General features: G+C 43.7%; 2 protein-coding genes across 7 annotated transcripts in view; one reads left to right on the plus strand and one right to left on the minus strand.

Moving 5' to 3' along the window:
• NTM (neurotrimin) overlaps positions 1–15,755 on the minus strand; it is a 1,410,016-nt gene extending 1,394,261 nt beyond the window's left edge. For both annotated transcript variants that reach the window (XM_017949126.3, XM_017949125.3), the window contains exon 1: positions 15,670–15,755. The gene's annotated coding sequence lies outside the window, so the exon portion shown is untranslated. The remainder of the gene's footprint in view (positions 1–15,669) is intronic.
• Positions 15,756–15,917: 162 nt separating this feature from the next.
• SNX19 (sorting nexin 19) overlaps positions 15,918–20,615 on the plus strand; it is a 49,786-nt gene continuing 45,088 nt past the window's right edge. For all 5 annotated transcript variants that reach the window (XR_004177619.1, XR_004177620.1, XM_009187692.4 and 2 more), the window contains exon 1: positions 15,918–18,153. Coding sequence is in view for 3 of the 5 variants with exons in the window: in XM_009187692.4 (XP_009185956.3) it covers positions 16,480–18,153 (1,674 nt within the window). In the remaining 2 variants the exon portion in view is untranslated. The remainder of the gene's footprint in view (positions 18,154–20,615) is intronic.

Below are 20,615 nucleotides of genomic sequence, written 5' to 3' on the forward strand. Positions count from 1 at the left end.
TATTATGGGAGGGGGGGAGGGAGGAGGGATGGCACCGGGAGCTATGCACCGACGAATGATTTGTGCTGATGGGTGCTGGATTTGAGTTGATGGTGCAGCACACCAACATGGCACAAGTATATATGTACCAAACTCCGTACATTGCCCAGAACTTAAAGTATAATAAAAGAAAAAAATTATTTTAAAATTGTCTCTAAAGCACCTCTAAATTTAATTAATCTGGACTGGGTAGAAGTTAACAAAATTTTGAGCATTCTCTTTAAAATCTCATTACATCATTTTAAGTCCTAAAAAAAGGAAGTGCTCAACCTGGATTCCTTGCATGAGCAGTTCACAATAGGGTTCACACCCTGTGAGAATCTAATGCCAGTGACAGGAGGTGGAGCTCAGGCAGTAATATAAGCAATGGGGAGCGGCTATAAATACAGATGCGAAGCTTCTTATTGGTTTGCCTCCCACTCACCTTCTGCTGTGCAGCCTGGTTCCTAACAGGCCCATGAAGCTGGGGATATCTGACCCTTAAATTCCCCTGAATCTCCTTTGCCAATAGAAGCAGCAGCCCTCCCACCTTTGTATAAGGAGGTTAGCCCTGCTTTTCCTGAGGGAGCTTAACGTCCTCCCCAGGTAATTGCCTTGTAAGACACTGCTGACTCTCCTCAGAACCGTCCCACCACTCTTCTTTGCTTCTAGGCCTTTGGCTAGATTCAAGTCCCAGCAGGCCTCAAACGGTGCAGTGCAAGGTGTGACCCGTGAGGTGGTATGCTACACTCCAAATGAAGTGGATGTGTTTTAAATTAATACACACAGAAACCTGCAGAATACATGTGTGAATGAATACTAAACATGTGGGAAAATAGTAAAGGGAACATAAAGTTGCATCAGGACAAATTTATTGATATGGGCTCTCTGAGCAGAATCTAGATTCAAAACTATAGCTCAAGGGGTTAGAAAAGGCTCTAAATGTTTGTTTGGTTGATTGGCTGAAGCATGAGCCAAAAGTGGGCTAACACTAAGTGAAGAACTTCTTCCTTGTTATATGGTACAGGAAGGTATCCAAAGGCTTGGGGAGATTAGAATGTCAGAGTGCATTTATCAAATAAGGCCTGCTTACCCACCCTGGGAAGGTCCATGGGGCATGCCTTTCACCACAGCTATGAGAAATAAATTGTGAAGGTAGCCCTGGCATCTTTCACAAGGTCTGTAGTCACTCTTCTCTGCAGCCCAGAAATAACAGTAGGAACCACTACCTCGGAGGCAGGATACTTACATGCAATGTAAGAGATTGCAAGATCCAGAAAGAACTGGCTCACAGGGTAGAGGGGCCAAGTGGTGGCACTTAATCACCAAAAATGAGGTCCATGTGGCTACCATTATGGATAGCAGAGTAAAAGCAGCAATCAGAATAGTCTAACTCACAGAGACCTATGGTATCACTAGCTGATTGTTGTCCTTAAAAATAAAATGAAATAGATGGGCGGTCTACTAAATTAAGCGGAAGAGTTCTATATCAAGTGAAGAGAAGTCTAACTTCAATCACCAGAACAGAGTTATGGCCCCTCAATCAATTCCCAAATTTGACCCAGTTTTACCAAGGTAACTGTGCACTGGGGAAAAGGAAATGATCAGACTTTTGGAAGATTACTAAACACTGGCTCTAAACTGTCACTAATTCCAGGAGACCCAAAATGTCACTGTGGCTCATCAATCAGTGTAGAGTCTTATGGAGATGAGGTAATCAATGAAGTTTTAGCTAAGGTACATCTCACCATGGGTCCACACTGTAGTTATTTCTGCAGTTCGGGAATGCATACTTGGTATGGACATCTCAGCAACATGCAGAATCCCTGGGAAAATAGTAAAACAAAAGCAATACCACATCCCTTGAAGGATTTCAGAGATTGGTGCCACTCCAAGGACTTGAGTTTGGGGGCTGGGGGGTGATGTTCACCACAGTCCCACTCTTCTATTTGGAAAGTTGAAACCGACAGATCTTGGAGAATGCAGTGGGTTATTATAAACTCAACCAGGTGGTGATTCCAATTGCACTTGCTATTCCAGATGTTATTTCATTGCTTGAACAAATTGACATAAACCCTGACACCTGGTATACAATTGTTAAGCTGGAAAATGTTTTTTTCTCCATACCTGTTACTAAAGACCACTAGCAGTCATTTACTTTCAACTTGCAATACACCTTCACTGTCTTATTTCAGGAGTGTTATCACCTTTCCAGTCCTATGTCACAATTTAGTACACAGAGATCTTGATCAGTTTTCCTTTCACTGAGATATTGCTCAGGTCCATTACAGTGATGGCTTGATTATATTATGTTGATTGGATCTAGTAAGTTAGAAGTGGCAGCTACTGTGGATTAATTGCTAAAACACATTTGTATGTCAGAGGATGAGAAATAAATCTGATAAAAATTCAGATGTCTTCTGTATCCTTGAAATTTCTGGGAGTCTAGTTGTGTAACACATGTCAAAATATCCCTAAATATCCTATACACAATGCCTAGTGACCCCCTAGATTTAGAAGAAAAACATTTCTCGTATGGATGTGTTCCTCCAATCCATTTATTGAATCACCCAAACAGCTACTATTTCTTAGTGGGGCCTAGGACAAGAGAAGGCTCTGCGACACATCCAGGCTGACATGAAAACTGCCCTGCAAGGTAGGCCCAGTGATCCATCAGATCTAATGGTGGTTGGGGAGTCAGTGTCAGGTAAAGATGTTATTTGGAGTCTTTGGCTGGCATATCACAATGTTGACTCAGGATTTTAGAGCAAAGGTGTATCACAGTTCAGACAGGATTTTAAAGCAAAGCCCTGCCATCTTATACACACAACTAGTCTCCTTTTGAGGAACAGTTTTTGGCTTGAAACTGGTTCTTAGTAGAGACTGAATGCTTAGCCATATTCACCTGCAATCTGAGTTGCCCATCATGAGCTGAATATTATCCAGACTAACAAGCCATAAAACTGGGTGTACACAGTGGTACTCCATTACCAAATAGCAGTGGTATAAACATAATTGACCCCTGAAGTGGAAGGTACAAGTAAGTTACATGAAGAAGTGGCTCAAATGCCTTTGGTTTCTCTCCTGCCACACTGCCTTCTTTCTCCCAGCCTATACTTATGGCCTCATGGGGAGTTACCCATTGTCAGCTGATGGAGGAAGAGAAAACTCAGGCTTGGTTTCCAGACGATTCTGCCTGATATACAAGCACCATGCAGAATGGACAACTGCAGTACCAGAGCCCCTTTCTGAGACACCCCTGAAGATGGTGGTGAGGGGACATCTTTCCATGGAACAGAACTCAAGCAGTGCACCTAGTTGTTCATTTTGCTTGGAAGGTATATTAGAGTTTTCCAGAGTGACAGAACCAATAGGATATAAAGAGAGTTGACACCCAAAATTAACCATCACAGAAGGAAAGTGGCCAGACATGATTATATATGAATAGGATAAAATCCATATGTATACACACATATCTATGTACGTATTACATATATACACATATATGTGAGGGGCTTTATTTGGAGAACTGGCTCATGTGATTATAGAAACTGAGAAGTTTCATGAGAATTCATCTGCAAGCTGGGGATCCTGGGACTTTGATAGCGTGCCTCAATCCAAGTCCAAGAACCTCAGAACACAGGAAAGCCCATGGTGTAACTCTCAGTCCTAGAAGGATGAATGCCTGAGAACCTGGGAGGTGACGGGTGCTGTTGTCAGTCCTAGAGTTCAAAGTCCAGAGAGCCTGGAGTTCTGATGTCCAAGGACAGGAGGAAAAATGTACACCCCAGCCCTAGCAGAGAGAAGAAACCATCGATTTGTTCTATTGGAGCCCCCAGCTGATTGGATGGTACCAGTCCACATTGAGAGAGAACCTTCCCAACTCAGCTCACCAACTCACATGTCAGTCTTCTCTGAGAACACCACCACTCACACACCCAGAAATCATGCATTACCAATTCTCTACATAGTCCTTCATCCAGTCAAGTTGACAACCAAAATTAACCATCACAGAAGGAGAGTGGCCAGTCGTGCAATCATATACCAACTCACAGGCTGTGGCCAGTGGTGAGGCTAGATGGTCAGGGACTTGGGTGGACCATGATTGGAAAGTTGGTGACAAAGAGGTGTGGGAAGAGGCATGAAAAACTGGGCTTCTTCAAAATTAAGAACTTTTGTTCTTCAAAAGATAATGTAAAGCAAGCCATAGGCTGGGAGAAGGTACTGGTAAAGCACCTGCATCTATAATATAAAAAGAACTTTTACAACTCAAAAATTTTAAAAATTCAATAAAAACAGGCAAAAGACTGTAACACACATTTCATAAAAAATACATATATACAGGTATCAATAAGCACATTGTAGGATGTTCAGCATTGTTATTCATTAGAATAACGCATATAAACACACAATTGCATATTAGAATGTTTGAAATAAAAAAGACCATACAAAAAAAAGTCCCATACCAAGCATGTGAAAGGCTGTGGAGTAACTGGGAGCCTCGTATACTCCTGGAGGGAATATAAAATGGTATAATTACCTTAGAAAACAGGTTATCCGCCTCTTAAATAGTTCAACATATGCCTATCACACAACCCTATCACATTATTGATAGGTACAGGTTAAGTATCCCTTATTCAAAATGCGTGAGACCAGAAGCGTTTCGGATTTTGAATTTTTTTGAATTTTTGAATAATATTTGCATATACATAATAAGAAATCTTTGGAATAGGATTCAAGTCTAAATACAAAATTCGTTTGTGTTTCATATACACCTTATACACATAGCCTAAAGTAATTTTATACAATATTTTCAATGATTATAAACACAAAACAAAAGTTTGACTGTGCTCTAAGACCTGTCATGTGAGGTCACGTTGGAATTTTCCACTTGTGGCATCATGTCAGTACTTTAAAAGTTTTGGATTTGGGAGTATTTCAGATTTTGAATTTTTGAGTCAGGAATGCTTAACCTGTATTTTCCCAAGAGTAATGAAAGGACATCTTCAAAGGCTTGCACAGAAATGCTCACACCAGCCTTATCCATAATAAACAAAAACAAAAAAGCAAGACAATATTCATCAACAGGTAAAGAATAAACTCATTATCATACACCCATATTATGGAATACTACTCAGCCATAAAAAAATAAACTACTGATTTATATAACAACGTGGATGCACCTTAAAATAATTATGTATGCTGGGTGAGAGAAGTCAGACACAAAAAGGTACATTATATGTGATTTCATGTATGCAAAATTCTGGAAAAGATAAACTAGTCTAAAGTGACAGAAATCAAATCAGTAGTTGCCTGGGAAAGGGGGCAGGGTGATGCTGGGAGAGCAGGAGGAACCTGAAGATGATGGATGTGTTAGTTACCTTTATTGTGGTGATGGTTTCATTGGCATATATTTATGTCAAAACTTATCAAAGTGTGCACTTTAAGTATTTGCAATTTATCTTATGTCAATTATACCTCAATAGAGCTGTTAAAATATTTAAATATAAGAAAATAACTGAACCGGGGAAATGCTTCTAATGTTTCCCATTCAGAATAATATTTTGAGGTAAGGAAATGCCTTCCTATAGCTGTTTGTTCCTTGAAATCATGAACGAATATTGAATGCTGTTAAACGTTTCTACCACATCTACTGAGACAACGTAAAGATTTTCTCATTTAATGTAGCGGGTGATGATTCCAGAGGTTTTTTGTTTTGTTGTTTTTGAGAGAGTCTCGCTCTGTCGCCCAGGCTGGAGTGCAGTGGTGTGATCTCGGCTCACTGCAGCCTCTGCCTCCTGGGTTCAAGCCATTCTCCACCTCAGCCTCCCACGTAGTTGAGATTACAGGCATGCGCCACCACACCTGGCTAATTTTTACATTTTTGGTTGAGACGGGGTTTCACCATGTTCCCCAGCCTGGTCTCAAACTCCTGAGCTAAAGCCGCCTACCTCGGCCTCCCAAAGTGCTGGAATTACCGGCGTGAGCCACCATGCCTGGCCAATTACAGAATTTTTAATATTAAACCACCCTCATGTTTTTTTGTTTTTTGGTTTTTTGTTTGTTTGTTTGTTTTTGAGACAATCTTGCTCTGTCACCCAGGCTGGAGTGCAGTGGCCGGATCTCAGCTCACTGCAAGCTCTGCCCCCGGGGTTCCCGCCATTCTCCTGCCTCAGCCTCCCGAGTAGCTGGGACTACAGGCACGCGCCTCCTCGCCCGGCTAACTTTTTGTATTTTTAGTAGAGACGGGGTTTCACCTAAGTACTCCGCTGGATTTAGTTGCCTAATACTTTAAGAAATGTTTGCATCTAGCTGGACGTGGTGGCTCACACATGTAATCCCAGCTCTTTGGGAAGCTGAGGAGGGAGAATTGCTTGAGCCCAGGAGTTTGAGGCCAGCCTGGGCAACATGAGGAGACCCCCTTCGTCTCTATCAAATATTTAAAAATTAGTCCCTGGGCATGGTAGTGTGTGCTTGTAGCCCCAGCTACTGGGGAGGTTGGGGTGGGAGGATCACTTGAGCCTAGGAGGTTGAGGAGGCAGCAGCGAGCTGAGATCATGCCACTGCAATATAGCCTGGGTGACAGAGCAAGAGTCTGTCAAGAAAGAAACACAGAAAGACAGATAGACAGGCAGACAGACAGACAGAAAGAAAGAGAAAAGAAGATAAAAAAGTTGTTGGGAGAGGTTAACCTGTACATTTTCTTTCGTTTTCTGTCTTGTCTAGTCTTGATTTCAAGGTTACACTATATTCGTGAGTTGCAAAGTATGTACTTTTAAAAAATCTTAAGGAGTTTATATAAGATTATATAAATTTGGAATGACCTATTCTATTTGGAATAGGTTTGGGAGAATTGGCCTATAAAATTATCTGGTATTTGCTTTGAGAGAAACCTTAAAATGTTACTTAATTTCTCAATAGGTATAGACTTATTCAAACATCCTATTTCTTCTTAGATTATTTTGTAATTTATATTTTTCTAAAACTTCTTCCATTTTGTTTTAGAGTTTAAATTTGCTGTCATTAAGTTATGCCTTTAACTCTACTACATACATAATTATGTCTCCTTTATCAGTTTCCATATTAATTACTATTTATCTCTGTTTCATTCTCAATTAATTTAACCTAAATCTTTTTCTTTTTTGCTGGTCTTTTAAAACAATCAACTTTTGGCCTTTTGATCTACTTTATATTATTGATGCTTCCTGAATCTATGTTTTCATCCAGTTTTAGAACATTATCTGCCAATATCTCTTTAAATTTGTATCATTCTCTATTCTCTTTATTATCTTCCTGGAACTCTTGATTATATAAATATTAGAATTTTTATTCTAGCATTCATTTCGCTTCATTTTTTTTTCATATATTCAATTCCCTAGTTCTCTATGCTATAGTCTAAGTAATTTTTTTCAACAAATACTGTAGGTTATTAATTTTTTCTTTGGCTACATATAATCAACTATTTAACACATACATTAAGATTTTATTTCAGTAGTCCTATTTTTCATTTATAAAAGTTTCATTTGGCTATGTTTTGAAACTGGATGGGCATCTTTGACAATCTGTTATTGCTAGAACATGCTTGTATTCCATTCCTTTTGAGCTCATACACGGATCTTCTATCTTAAGCAGCAGACAATACTCATATCCACAGTTCTTGTGTTCTCAATCTGTTGTTTATTTTTTCTGATTCTCACTCATGTTAGCCTTCCTTCTCATAATTGATGGTTTGGATTTAGAGTTTATAGTACTCTATATTAAATGTGTGCTTATTTCATGGTCTTATCATGAGAATATTTTCTTCCAGAATGGATTTGCTTCTGTGTCTTCCAGAAGCTTGGAAATGCCACTGATCTGGAACTTCTTCAAACCCCTTCAAGGATTGTGGCTCAAAGTGGAGTCAGGGGCTCAGTTTCACCTCCTCCTGCTGGAACAAGGCTCAGAACCTGAATTACAGATCTGATAAGGATCTGTCCCTGGGGCCACCCTGCTCCTTTCATCTGCTCACTACTGACGGTTCCACCCTCATCTCAGAGTTGTTTTCTGTTTCATTTTGCACTTATTTAATAGTTTTGTTTTTAGAGTGTGATGGGATAGTGTACCTTGGACTTCTCACCTACTTTATGTCCTCATCTGAACCCATTAACTCATCAAAAACTGTTTCCTATTCAGGGCCTGGTTGTTCTGCAGAGGGAGGGGCTATTCGAGCATTTAGTGTTGTATACAGCTAGACGAGGAAGTTAAGCCTGGATCTCCTTAACTTGTAGTTCAGTGCTTTTTCCACTTTTGAATGAAATGAAAAAAAATATTGGGAACTATCAAAATTATTATCTTCCTTTTTAGTATCCTCATAATCAAAATATGACCATTCACATAACCCACAGATTATTCACATAACCCACAGAAAAGAGGTAGTATGGACTGAACTCTGTCCCTTCAAAACTCATATGTTGAAGCCAGTACACCTCAGAATGTGGCTCTATTTGGAGATAGGCATGTAAAGAGGTAACTAGGATTAAATAAGGTCTTATGGGTGGGCCTTAATCGAATATGACTCTGTCCCTATAAGAAGAGGAAGAGTCACCAGGGATGTGTGTGCCCAGAAGGAAGACAGTGAAAAGGTGGCCTTCTGCTAGGCAAGAAGGGAGGCCTCAGGAGAAACCAAATCTGCCAATACCTTGATCTTAGACTTCCAGTCTCCAGAACTGCGAGAAATAAATTTCTGTTGTTTAAGCCACCCAGTCTGTAGTAGTTTGTTCTGAGTCCTAGCAAACAAGTATGGGAGTTTACTCAGTATTTCTCATGTCTCCTTTATTCTGAGTATGACCTGTTACTCTTGTCTTTATGGGAAATTCAACCCATCCTTTAAGGCCAGCTCAAATGTCATCTCTTGTGTGCAATTGTTCCTAATTTTCTGCCTTCCCATATTTTGACATATTTTGATTATAGAACTTTTTATATTGTGTCAATATCCATCTCTTGCATTAGATTGTGACTTCTTTAAGAAGATAAACTATATAAAGACCATTTTTGAATTCCCAATATCTGGCTTAATCCTCTTGGGGTGAATGGATAGACATGTGAATGACGAACGAATAAATGAGATGCAGTTTCTCCTTAAGATGCCATACTTTCTGCTGCCCTCTGGTGGCTATTTTTCTCCATCACTGCGCCTAAGGCGATATTGTCCTGGCAATATCCTAGTTCTTCACGGATGCTTTTAGATGATTCTTTCCCAAATTATGCACAAATTCCTTCTTTTATTTTGGTATCACCATACTTTCTTTACTCCTTGTATTAGTCTGTTGTCACATTGCTATAAAGAACTACCTGAGACTGGGTAATTTATGAAGAAAAGAGATTTAATTGACTCACAGTTCGGCATGGCTGGGGAGGCCTCAGGGAACTTAAAATCATGGCAGAAGGCAAAGGGGAAGCAAGCGTGTCTTCACAAGGCAGCAGGAGAGAGGGAGAGTAAAGGGGGAGGCACTATACACTTTTAAACAACCAGATCCCATGAGAACTCTATCACGAAACAGCACTAGGGTGATGGTGCTAAACCATTAGAAACCACCCCCATGATCCAATCACCTCCCAGCAGGCCCCACCTCCAACACTCAGGATCACAGTGCTACATGAGATTTGGGTGGGGACACAGAGTCAAACCATATCACTCCTCGTATTACATCACCTTCCAACTTCCTGGTCATTCTTCTGATTTATTGAGAACATTTCTACCAAGATCCTGGTCCTCTCTACCCTAACATTAGTGACTTCCTTGCCATGTAGATCATCCTTCTCCAAAACATAGACTCAACCCTAGCCCTGGGTTATCCAGACCCTACTTCAGTAACTCATCTGGCCACAAAAATGTTTTCATCTTTAGGTACATAGGCTCTGTAGTAGGTCACACAAACATTTTCATCTTTAGGTGCGTAGGCTCTGTAGTAGGTCACACAATCCCCCCTTCCACCAAAATGTGTTCACATCTAGACACCCAGAACCTGTGGGTATGTTGTTTTACTTGGCAAAAGAAACAAAAGATAAGACTAAGTTAAGGGTCTTGAGATGGGAAGATTCTCCCAGATAATTGGGGAGGGCTCAAGGTAATCACAGGGCCCTTTTAAGAAGAAGGCAGGAGGGTCAAGGTGGGAGAAAGAGATGTGACCACAGAAGCAGAGGTTGGAGTATGTGGTGCCATGAGCCAAAGAACACAGGCAGCCTGTAGAAGCTGGAAAGGACAAAAAAGAGATTTCCCCCTTAGAACCTCCAACAGGAACAAGCCCTCTCAATCCATTTTAGACTCCTGACTTTCAGAACTGTAAGAGAATAAACATGTGTACTGCAAGCTGCTAAGTTGATGGTAATTTGGTAGAAGAGCTATAAGAACCAACACAGGCTCTGATGGACCAATCTTGAGCCACAGGCCTTTTTCTTCTGGTTCTTACTTCCTCCTGGTACAGCCCATCTTCTCCTCACAGCTGTTTGTCTCTCTCCTGGCTTCATTTTCCTTCCCAGATACCTAGACACCATGATTTCCCACTGTAACCACTCTCTTCCCAGGATGTGAAGGTCCTAACCTTTTCTCCTTTCACTTCATGTACCTCGATACCTCCTGCCTGCTTCTCTACTGAGGATACTTGATATGGCTTGGCTGGGTCCCCACCCAAATCTCATCTTGAATTCCCACATGTTGTGGGAGGGACCCAGTGGGAGGTAATTGAATCATGGAGGTAAGTCTTTTCCATGCTGTTCTCATGATAGTGAATAAGTCTCACAAGATCTGATGGTTTTATAAAGAAGAGTTCCCCTCCACAAGTTCATTTCTCTTTTGGCCTGCTGCCATCCATGGAAGACATGCTCTTCTTTGCCTTCCGCCGTGATTGTGAGGCTTCCCCAGCCACATGGAACTGTAAGTCCAATTAAACCTCTTTCTTTTGTAAATTGCCCAGTCTCGGGTATGTCTTTATTAGCAGCATGAAAAGGAACTAATACAGTAAATTGGTACCAGTAGAGTGGGGCTGCTGAAAAGATACCTGAAAATGTGGAAGCAGCTTTGGGACTGGGTAACAGGCACAGGTTGGAACAGTTTGGAGGGCTCAGAAGAAGACAGGAAAATGTGGGAAAGTTTGGAACTCCCTAGAGACTTGTAGAAAGGTTTTGACCAAAATACTGCCAATGATATGGACAATGAAATACAGACTGAGGTGTTCTCAGATGGAGACGAGGAACTTACTGGGAACTGGAGCAAAGGTGACCCTCGTTATGTTTTAGCAAAGAGACTGGTGACATTTTGTCCCTGTTCTAGAGATTTGTGGAACCTTGAACTTGAGAGAGATGACTTAGGATATCTGGCAGAAAAAAATTTCTAAGTAGCAAAGCATTCAAGAGGTGACTTGGGTGCTGTTAAAAGCATTCAGTTTCATAAGGGAAGCATAGCATAAAAGTTTGGAAGATGTAGAGCCAGACAATGCATTAGAAAAGAAAATCCCATTTTCTGAGGAGAAATTCAAGCCAGCTGCAGAAATTTGCATAAGTAACGAGGAGCCAAATGTTAATCCCTAAGACAATGAGGAAAATGTATCCAGGGCATGTCAGACACCTTTGTAGCAGCCCATCCCATCACAGGCCTAGAGGTCTAGAAGGAAAATATAGTTTCATAGGCCAGGGACCAGGGTCCCAGTGTTGTGTGTGGTCTAGGGACTTGCTGCCCTGCATCCCAGCTGCTCCAGGCATGGCTGAAAGGGGCCAATGTAGAGCTTAGGCTGTGGCTCCAGAGGGTGCAAGCCTCAAGCCTTGGCAGCTTCCACATGACATTGAGCCTGTGAGTGCACAAAAGTCAAGAACTATAGTTTGGAAAACTCCATCTAGATTTCAAAGGATGTATGGAAATGCCTAGATGCCCAGGCAGAAGTTTGCTTCAGGGGCATGGCCCTCATGGAGAACCTCTGCTAGGTCAGTGAGGAAGGGAAATGTGGGTGAAAGCCCCTACACAGAGTCCCTACTTGGGCACCACCTAGTGGATCTGTGAGAAGAGGGCCACTGTCCTCCAGACCGCAGAATGGTAGACTGACCAACAGCTTGCATCATTCACCTTGAAAAGCCAGACACTCAATGCCAGCTCATGAAAGTAGCTGGAAGAGAGACTCTACCCTGCAAAGTCACAGGAGTGGAGCTACCCAAGACCATAGGAACCCACTTTTTGAATCAATTTTGGAGTGTTAAGATTTGACTGCCCCACTGGATTTCGGCCTTTCATGGGGCCTGTAGCCCCTTTGTTTTGGCCATTTATCCCATTTGAAATGGCTGTATTTACCCAATCCTGTACTCCCATAGTATCTAAGAAGTAACTAACTTGCTTTTGATTTTGGAACTTCATAGGCAGAAGGGACTTGCCTTGTTTTGGATGAGACTGTGGACTGTAGAATTCTGAGTTAATGCTGAAATGAGTTAAGACTTTGAGGGACTGTTGGGAAGGAATGATTCGTTTTGAAATGTGAGGATATGAGATTTGGGAGGGGCCAGGGGTAGAATGATATGGTTTGGCTGTGTCCTCACCCAGATCTCATCATGAATTATAACTCCCACAATTCCCATGTGTCATGGGAGGAACCCGGTGAGGGATAATTGAATCATGGGGGCAAGTCTTTCCCATTGTATTCTCATCATAGTGAATAAGTCTCATGAGATCTGATGGTTTTATAAAGAAGAGTTCTCCCACACAAGTTCATTTCTCTTTTTGCCTGCTGCCATTCATGGAAGATGTGACTTGCTCCTCCTTGCCTTTCGCCATAATTGTGAGGCTTCTCCAGCCACGTGGAACTGCAAATCCAATTAAGCCTCTTTCTTTTGTAAATTGCCCAGTCTCCAGTGTGTCTTTATCAGCAGCATGAAAATGGACTAATACAATACTAAACACCTCTAGAGAAAATAACTCAACCATATGTACTGGTGTCACTACAAATAGGTCCCTCAGCCCTGCTTTCTCTCTTTTTTTTTTTTTTTTTCTTCAGACGGAGTCTCGCACTGTTGCCCGGGCTGCTGGTGTGCAATGTCACAATCTTGGATCACTGCAGCCTCCAACCCCTGGATTCACGCAAGGGAGTAGCTGGGATTACAGGTGCACACCATCACACCTGGCTAATTTTTTGCATTTTTAGTAAAGACGGGGTTTCACTGTGTTAGCCAGACTGATCTTGAACTCCTGACCTTGTGATCTGCCTGCCTCAGCTTTCCAGAGTGCTGGGATTACAGGCGTGAGCCACCGCGCCCAGCCCCAACTTTATCTTTTTACCTGACCTTCAATAGCTCCCTTTCTATATCCCACAGCAATAATTCCATACCATCACCTCTTCTCACTCACCTGCCCCATCACTGAGCTTCTCTTTAGGAAGCCACCTGGCCTTCTATTTTGAGAGAAAATTGAAGTGGGGTGCGGGCGGGCTGGCTTCGGCAGGGCCTGTGTCATGGGGCCCCTTGCTCTCATGGTCCTTGCCTGTTTCTTACGAGCAGGCCTCTGCCTGAAAGACCTTTCCTCCGTTTGCCCCTTGCTCTCGCTACCCTACATTTCCTAAAATACAATCAATTCTTTTTCATCTCCCAACTTAAGGGAAAACTGTCTATGAGCCACCCCCTTCCACAGCTAACCACCCCCTTTGTGTTTCAATTTTATTATATGCACTTCTATTAAAACACATCAGAACACATCACATTACATACGTGGTCATGTTTCATTACATTTATATATTTATGTGTCTCTCCTTTAACTAGACTGAGAGTCCCTTGAGGAGAAGTATTGTATCTTATTTGTCTTGTTTTCTCCAACACTCGAGCACTATGCCTTTAATGTTTTGAGAAATAGGGAAAAGGAAAGAAGGAAGGACGTCTCCAGCTGGTGAGTAGTGTGGCCAAGTCTCCCCACCCCACATACACACACCAGGACACATCAGTCCTGACTCGCGCCTCCTCCCGGTGATTAATCTGTTTGGAGACCGAGGCCTGCCCAGACCCCCAGGCAGGAGCTCACACCCGTCCAAATGACAAGTGCATGGGCATGTCCATCAAACCCGCTTCAGAATCAGGAAGGCACTGTTGGCTACCTTGATGCTCCAGACCATCTGGTCAGGTGGCATAGCGCCCACTTGCAAGGTCACTTCCTTACTGCCCTGAACACTCCAGATTATGCTGCCAAGTAAACTTTCTCTTTGAACTGCCACAGAAAGTCTTCAGCACTGTCGTTAGTCCCTTCATCATTCACATTTCTGTTTTAGCTCCCATCTAGGTGGCAGGGACATTTTCCAGAGCATTGTTGCCATTTTCTAAGTGTTCCTGAGGACATTAGAATGGTCTGGGAAGGTAGAGAGGGGCAGAGCCCACTTCTCGGGTTCCTTTTCTGTGGGAAGGCAGGCAGCAGTGAAAAGGTATGGACCATGAAAACATGGACTCACATCCTGCCATCTCAGGGGAGTGCCCAGTCTGCTTAGTGGACACTGATCCTAAATCAAACCATTTGCTTTAGAAGTGGTTAATCATTAACTATGGGTCACATCTAAATGATGGCTTCTTTTGTATTCAAAGGAAGTCTCTGCCCCAAAAGTAGCAATGGAAGAGATGGGAAGCTGCAATGCACTTCTTGTTGGCAGAGTTTTGGGTTGGGATTTGTTTGAAGATTCCTTTAAACATCTAGGGAGTAGTCCCTGATGATGAAAGACTGCTTACAGCACAGAGAAGATGGACAAGGGGCAACCATGAGCAGCTCTGTGCAAACAATGTGCATCCTATGCCTAAATGGAAAGGAGACCCACCTGCAGGCGCGGCTCCTAGTGCCCAAGGTGGATATGGAAGCTAGCTTCAGGCAAAACTGACACTAACACTTTTTACACCTGGTCAGTACTTCCAGTACTTTGTCTTCCTATAAGTTCCCGTGTAGACAACTGAAGTCAAATTTGCTAAAACTAAAAACAATCCAACATAGAGCATATTCCAAAGCAAATATATTACAGGATTATCTGAAAGAACACCTCTCTCTCTGCTTTCCTTTCCTACGTTTTTGGGGAGGATAAAGTGAGAAGAGATAGAGGTGAATAGAAACCCTCATCCTTGAAGACTCAGCATAAAGGCAGCTTCTCTGTGAGCTTCTCCTTAACCGTTGCAACCCACAGTGATCTTTTCTTCCCCTGAATTCCTGTCAGAGTTTGTGTTTTACTATATCGCACGCTGACTGGCATTATTAGATAGCCAATCGCATTCAAAGCGCTGGCCTCCCCGGTTAGCAGGGGATCCTAGAGGACAAGGTCTGCTTCTATTCGTCCACCCTGCCTCTCACATTGAAGACAGCTGATGCTCAAAATAGTTGATTGTTTGTGTAATGCCACCAGCAAATAACCCTCAATCACAAATTTGCTTTTGTGATACAGTATACGAAATTTAAAACATAAACCTATCTCTGTATTGTTTCATGCCTTATATTCTGCAATTCCTGACAACAAATGAGGTAAGCTGTGTACTGGGGACGCGGGGTCCTGGCTCTAGGGGAAACCGGGTAAATGTTAAGACACACCAGGCCAATGAAACTACGCCTCCATGAAATTAAAATAAACCGGATTATTGACGGCGTGCCTAAGCAGTAACGGACAGGCTTCATTTAATTACCAGAACTAGGAAGCGTTTTAAAGCGTCTGGAAGTCTGGGTCTTAGCGGTGACTGCTGCAGGCGGCTGTTCCGTGGCGCTTCAGGAATCCGCGCCCGCTCTTGCCGAGCATGCGCCCTGTGCGCGCTCAGGCTCAGGCTCAGCCTCAGAGACTACCGCGCGCAGCTGCCGTCAGGGCGGCTCCTCTCCAGCAGAGGGCGCCGGGCAGCGCCGCGCCTCAGGGCCCGCGCGGCCGCTCTCCCAGCATGCCTCGCTCCCGTCGACGTCGACCCGGAAGCTGTCGCCGGCGGCCGGCCGGCGGTCAGCCTTAACACAGGCCGGGCTGCGGAGCGCGGTCGCCGAGGTTTGCGGCGGCAGCGGGCCGAGGCCAGCGGAGAGGACCTGGATGAGCCCACTTCAGGTCGGGGCTGAGTGTGGGCGCGCGGTTCCCGGCGGCGTGGGACCCAGTCTCTGCCGGCCGCTGCCCTCTGCGTGTGTAAGTGTCCGTGGGCCCCAGGGCCCTGCGCCGCCCGCCCCGAGGCCGCGAAGAGGCCCTCCGCCTGGGGCAGTATGAAGGCCGCAGAGTTTTCCTCCAAAGCCGCACCTCGGCTGGAAGGGGCGAATTCGAGGGCTCTGTTAGTGTTAGCAATGGGGAGACGCGGAGCTGCCGCTGTCGCTTTGCAGTGCCTGTAGGACTTTGAGGGCCCGGAGCCCCGGTTCCCTGAAGAACACCCAGATCGCCCCATATGAGACACAGTTCATGCCCCCCTCCCTAACTCTGAAGTAAAATCTTGAGGGCTGTCATCTGGGGAAGCCACCTTGGCCAATCAGCCATGAAGACAGAAACAGTACCACCGTTCCAGGAGACTCCAGCTGGATCCAGCTGTCACCTCAGTAACCTGTTGAGTAGCCGGAAGCTGATGGCTGTGGGGGTCTTGCTCGGCTGGCTCCTGGTCATACACCTTCTGGTCAATGTGTGGCTGCTGTGCCTTCTGTCTGCATTGCTAGTGGTGCTGGGAGGATGGCTGGGCTCCAGCGTCGCTGGAGCGGCTTCGGGTCGACTGCATCTGGAACGCTTCATCCCATTGGCCACCTGTCCTCCATGCCCTGAGGCAGAAAGGCAGCTGGAACAGGAGATCAACCGCACCATCCAGATGATTATTCGAGATTTTGTATTATCCTGGTACCGTTCCGTGAGCCAGGAGCCAGCCTTTGAGGAGGAAATGGAGGCAGCCATGAAAGGGTTGGTCCAGGAGCTTCGGAGAAGGATGAGCATGATGGACTGTCATGCTCTTGCCCAGAGTGTTCTGACTCTCTGCGGTTGTCACCTGCAGAGCTACATTCAGGCAAAGGAGGCCACTGCAGGGAAGAATGGTCCAGTTGAGCCTTCTCACCTCTGGGAGGCTTACTGTCGGGCTACTGCCCCACATCCTGCTGTGCACAGCCCCAGTGCTGAAGTCACCTATACACGTGGCGTTGTGAATTTGTTGCTTCAAGGGCTGGTGCCCAAGCCCCACTTGGAGACTCGTACCGGACGCCATGTAGTGGTCGAACTCATCACATGCAATGTAATCTTACCACTGATCAGCAGGCTGTCAGATCCTGACTGGATCCATCTTGTACTCGTGGGTATCTTTTCCAAGGCCAGAGATCCAGCACCTTGCCCAGCCAGTGCCCCCGAACAGCCCTCAGTGCCCACATCTCTGCCACTGATTGCTGAGGTAGAGCAGCTTCCAGAAGGGAGAACTTCTCCAGTAGCAGCCCCAGTATTTCTAAGTTACAGTGAGCCAGAGGGTCCTGCAGGCCCCTCCCCAGAGGTTGAAGAAGGCCACGAAGCTGTAGAGGGAGATTTGGGTGGGATGTGTGAAGAAAGAAAAGTAGGAAACAACTCATCTCATTTCCTACAGCCAAATCTTCGAGGTCCCCTGTTCTTATGTGAAGACTCAGAGCTGGAGTCTCCGCTGTCTGAACTGGGCAAAGAAACCATCATGCTCATGACTCCAGGCAACTTTCTCTCTGACAGGATTCAGGATGCCCTGTATGCCCTAGAAGGTTCCCAGGCTCTGGAACCCAAAGATGGTGAGGCATCTGAAGGAGCGGAGGCTGAGGAGGGTCCAGGGACTGAAACAGAGACAGGCCTGCCGGTCTCCACACTGAATTCCTACCCAGAGATCCAGATCGACACAGCAGACAAGGAGATAGAACAAGGAGATGTTACCACCTCTGTTACAGCATTGCTGGAGGGGCCAGAAAAGACCTGCCCCTCACGGCCCTCATGCTTAGAGAAGGATCTCACCCATGATATGAGCTCCCTTGATCCTACTCTGCCACCAGTTCTGCTTTCCTCCTCTCCACCTGGTCCTCTCAGCTCAGCCACCTTCAGCTTTGAGCCCCTAAGCAGTCCAGATGGCCCAGTTATCATCCAGAACCTTCGTATCACTGGCACCATTACAGCCCGAGAGCACAGTGGCACTGGATTCCACCCATATACACTCTATACTGTGAAGGTAACAGGATTAAAACTGTGGGTGCTCACCCGGGCTAGGAGTGGGTTTGGAAAGCAGTGAAGCAAATGTTCTCTGGGGAGAGACGCTCTTAGTTTGAAGTGTTTCTCTCAATAGGCATCTGTCTCTGTGAATGGTCTGAAGCTAATGTGTAAAGCAGAGTAGCATTTATCCTGTACTCACACAAACAATCCTGGAACTTCAGAGCTGCTAGAGTGCTGAGGGTTATATTTTCAGTGGTTCCCAAACTTGGCTGCACCTCAAAATCACTTGAGCTGCCTTGTATATATACAGATTCTGACATGCACTGATGGGTTCAGATGAGAATTTCTAAGGAGGGGTCCCTGGATTCTCTCTTTATTTTATTTATTTATTTTACATTTCAAATAGAACTCTCCAGATAACATGGAGTCAGCCTGTCCTACGGCCATTTTGGGAGAATTGCCTCTCTAATCCAACCAACCCTCTTCATGTTATCTGTTGTCAGGTTCCTCCCAAGTCTGTGCTTAAACACCTCCAAGAGTCAAAAACTTGCTGTCTTCTGAGATAGATATAGGTAAATAACCTACCTTCCTAAAACAAAGTACAAAATATACTAGTATTTTGAAAAAGAAATGAGCAGGGAAGAAGTTTAGAAAATTCTTGGGCAAGATCCTACCCATTGGATTTTCCTTGCCTTCCACTTGAATTTCTCTCATTTGAGTCCAGAAGCTACCACCAGGCACAGCCTGCTTGCTTCACTCCTCCCCAAGAACTCCCAATCCAGGTGAGAGGGAGAAGGCCTTCCTTGATCTGCTCAACACAGCTGCATCATGACTTAGCATTTTAGAAAGTAACATTATGACATTTTCAAGTAAGACAGAATGGAAGTAATTAGAAATGCCTGTATGTGAACACACAAACACACTCACACTCCTTGTAGGCAAATTGTAGAAGTACAGATCATTTCTGGTCATAAAATAACTGAGACTAGCCTCAAATGACTGGTATAACTTTGTTAACATTTTCCTGCCTTTTTGTTCTAATTCTGGATGTCCCTATGCCATGCACCTTTCTCACATTTAAGTGTTGGCTTTGGTTATTTCATCTTTTTTTAATGACTATTCCTATACTGACATTAAACAGCAGATTTTTTTTCCTCCTCATTAGCAGAAAAATTAAGTTGGTGAATAGAATGTTTAAGTTCACAGTCTTTCTCCCATTATTTGTTCTTTTTTGTTGTTGCTAGTTTTTGACATCTGCTACTACTTCAATTAAGCATTAGAAAAGAGTGAAGTAAAAAATGAGAACAAAGTAATATAGCCAATTATGAGTAGTTTGAAATTGGTTTTAGATTTTTATATGGACATATAACTGATTTTAAATTGTATATCAATATTATTATACTTTCTGATAGTAAATAGTTTTCAGTTTATGTGATGGAAGTAACCATAACAGTGTTGAAATTGGCCCTCGAGGAGCAACATATTCCGCAGAAAGCCTCATAGTTCCCAAATGCTCTAGGCTTGAGAGCCCCACCCCGAATGTCACCTGTCTCTCTTATCTGGTCTTTTCCTCCTCAGTACTGTTCTGAGAGACTGCTTTGCTCACAAGCTCATAATGAATACCCTCTCTGTCTCCAAAAAATTGTAAAGCACCAGCCACAAGTCCCACCAACAAGGAGTTCATGTTTTCCATCTCTTGCCCACAGTATACCTCAACCAAAAAATAATAACCTATTCCTAATGAGAGGGTGCACATATATACTTCTCCCACAACGTTTCATTGTGTCTTAACTACCCTGTCAAGAAGCGCGCCCCCAAGCTGAGTTGCAGATTCCATGCTGTCCGTGGTGTTCACTCTTTGGGGAACATGAGGTGTAAGTCATCTTTTCCACATACCAACCCCTCTAAGCTTAGGAAGACAGCGGACTTTGACCCCTTATCACATCTCCAATTTTCCTGTGACTTCTATGATACAGATGATAGGTACTTAGGAAAAATTCAGTTTAGCTCTAAGAGTAACAATCAGGAAAATTAATCTGCCTGAAACAAAACAAATACCCTTTTATTTATTCCAGATAAACAAATGATTTTTATCTCCTGTTTGGATTACTTGTTCTTCCCTTAACTAATATAAATAGTCACGGGGGAGTATAATGGAAAAATGGTTTTCCCCTTATAATGTTTAGCCCTGTAATTTAAAGGTGATAGAGGCAGTATCATTTTTATGGATGTTATGCCTTCTATTCAAATATTCATTTGAAAAATAGTTATGTAGCCATTTTTGTAAGTAAAGGAAGTATCTGGGAGAGGGAGCTTTCAGATGAAAGTAGTAGTGTGGAGGAGTGAAACTCATTTCTGACTTTCTGAGCAATTAGATATAGGAGGTTCTGGAATAGAATAGGAACATCCCTCCCTTTGTTCTTAGTTTCTTACTCTTGCTATGTGGCCATTGACCAAGTAGTCAGTAAAGCCAGAATAGAA

Source organism: Papio anubis, chromosome 12 (genome assembly GCF_008728515.1).
Source record: "Papio anubis isolate 15944 chromosome 12, Panubis1.0, whole genome shotgun sequence".
Classification (NCBI taxonomy): Eukaryota; Metazoa; Chordata; class Mammalia; order Primates; family Cercopithecidae; genus Papio; species Papio anubis.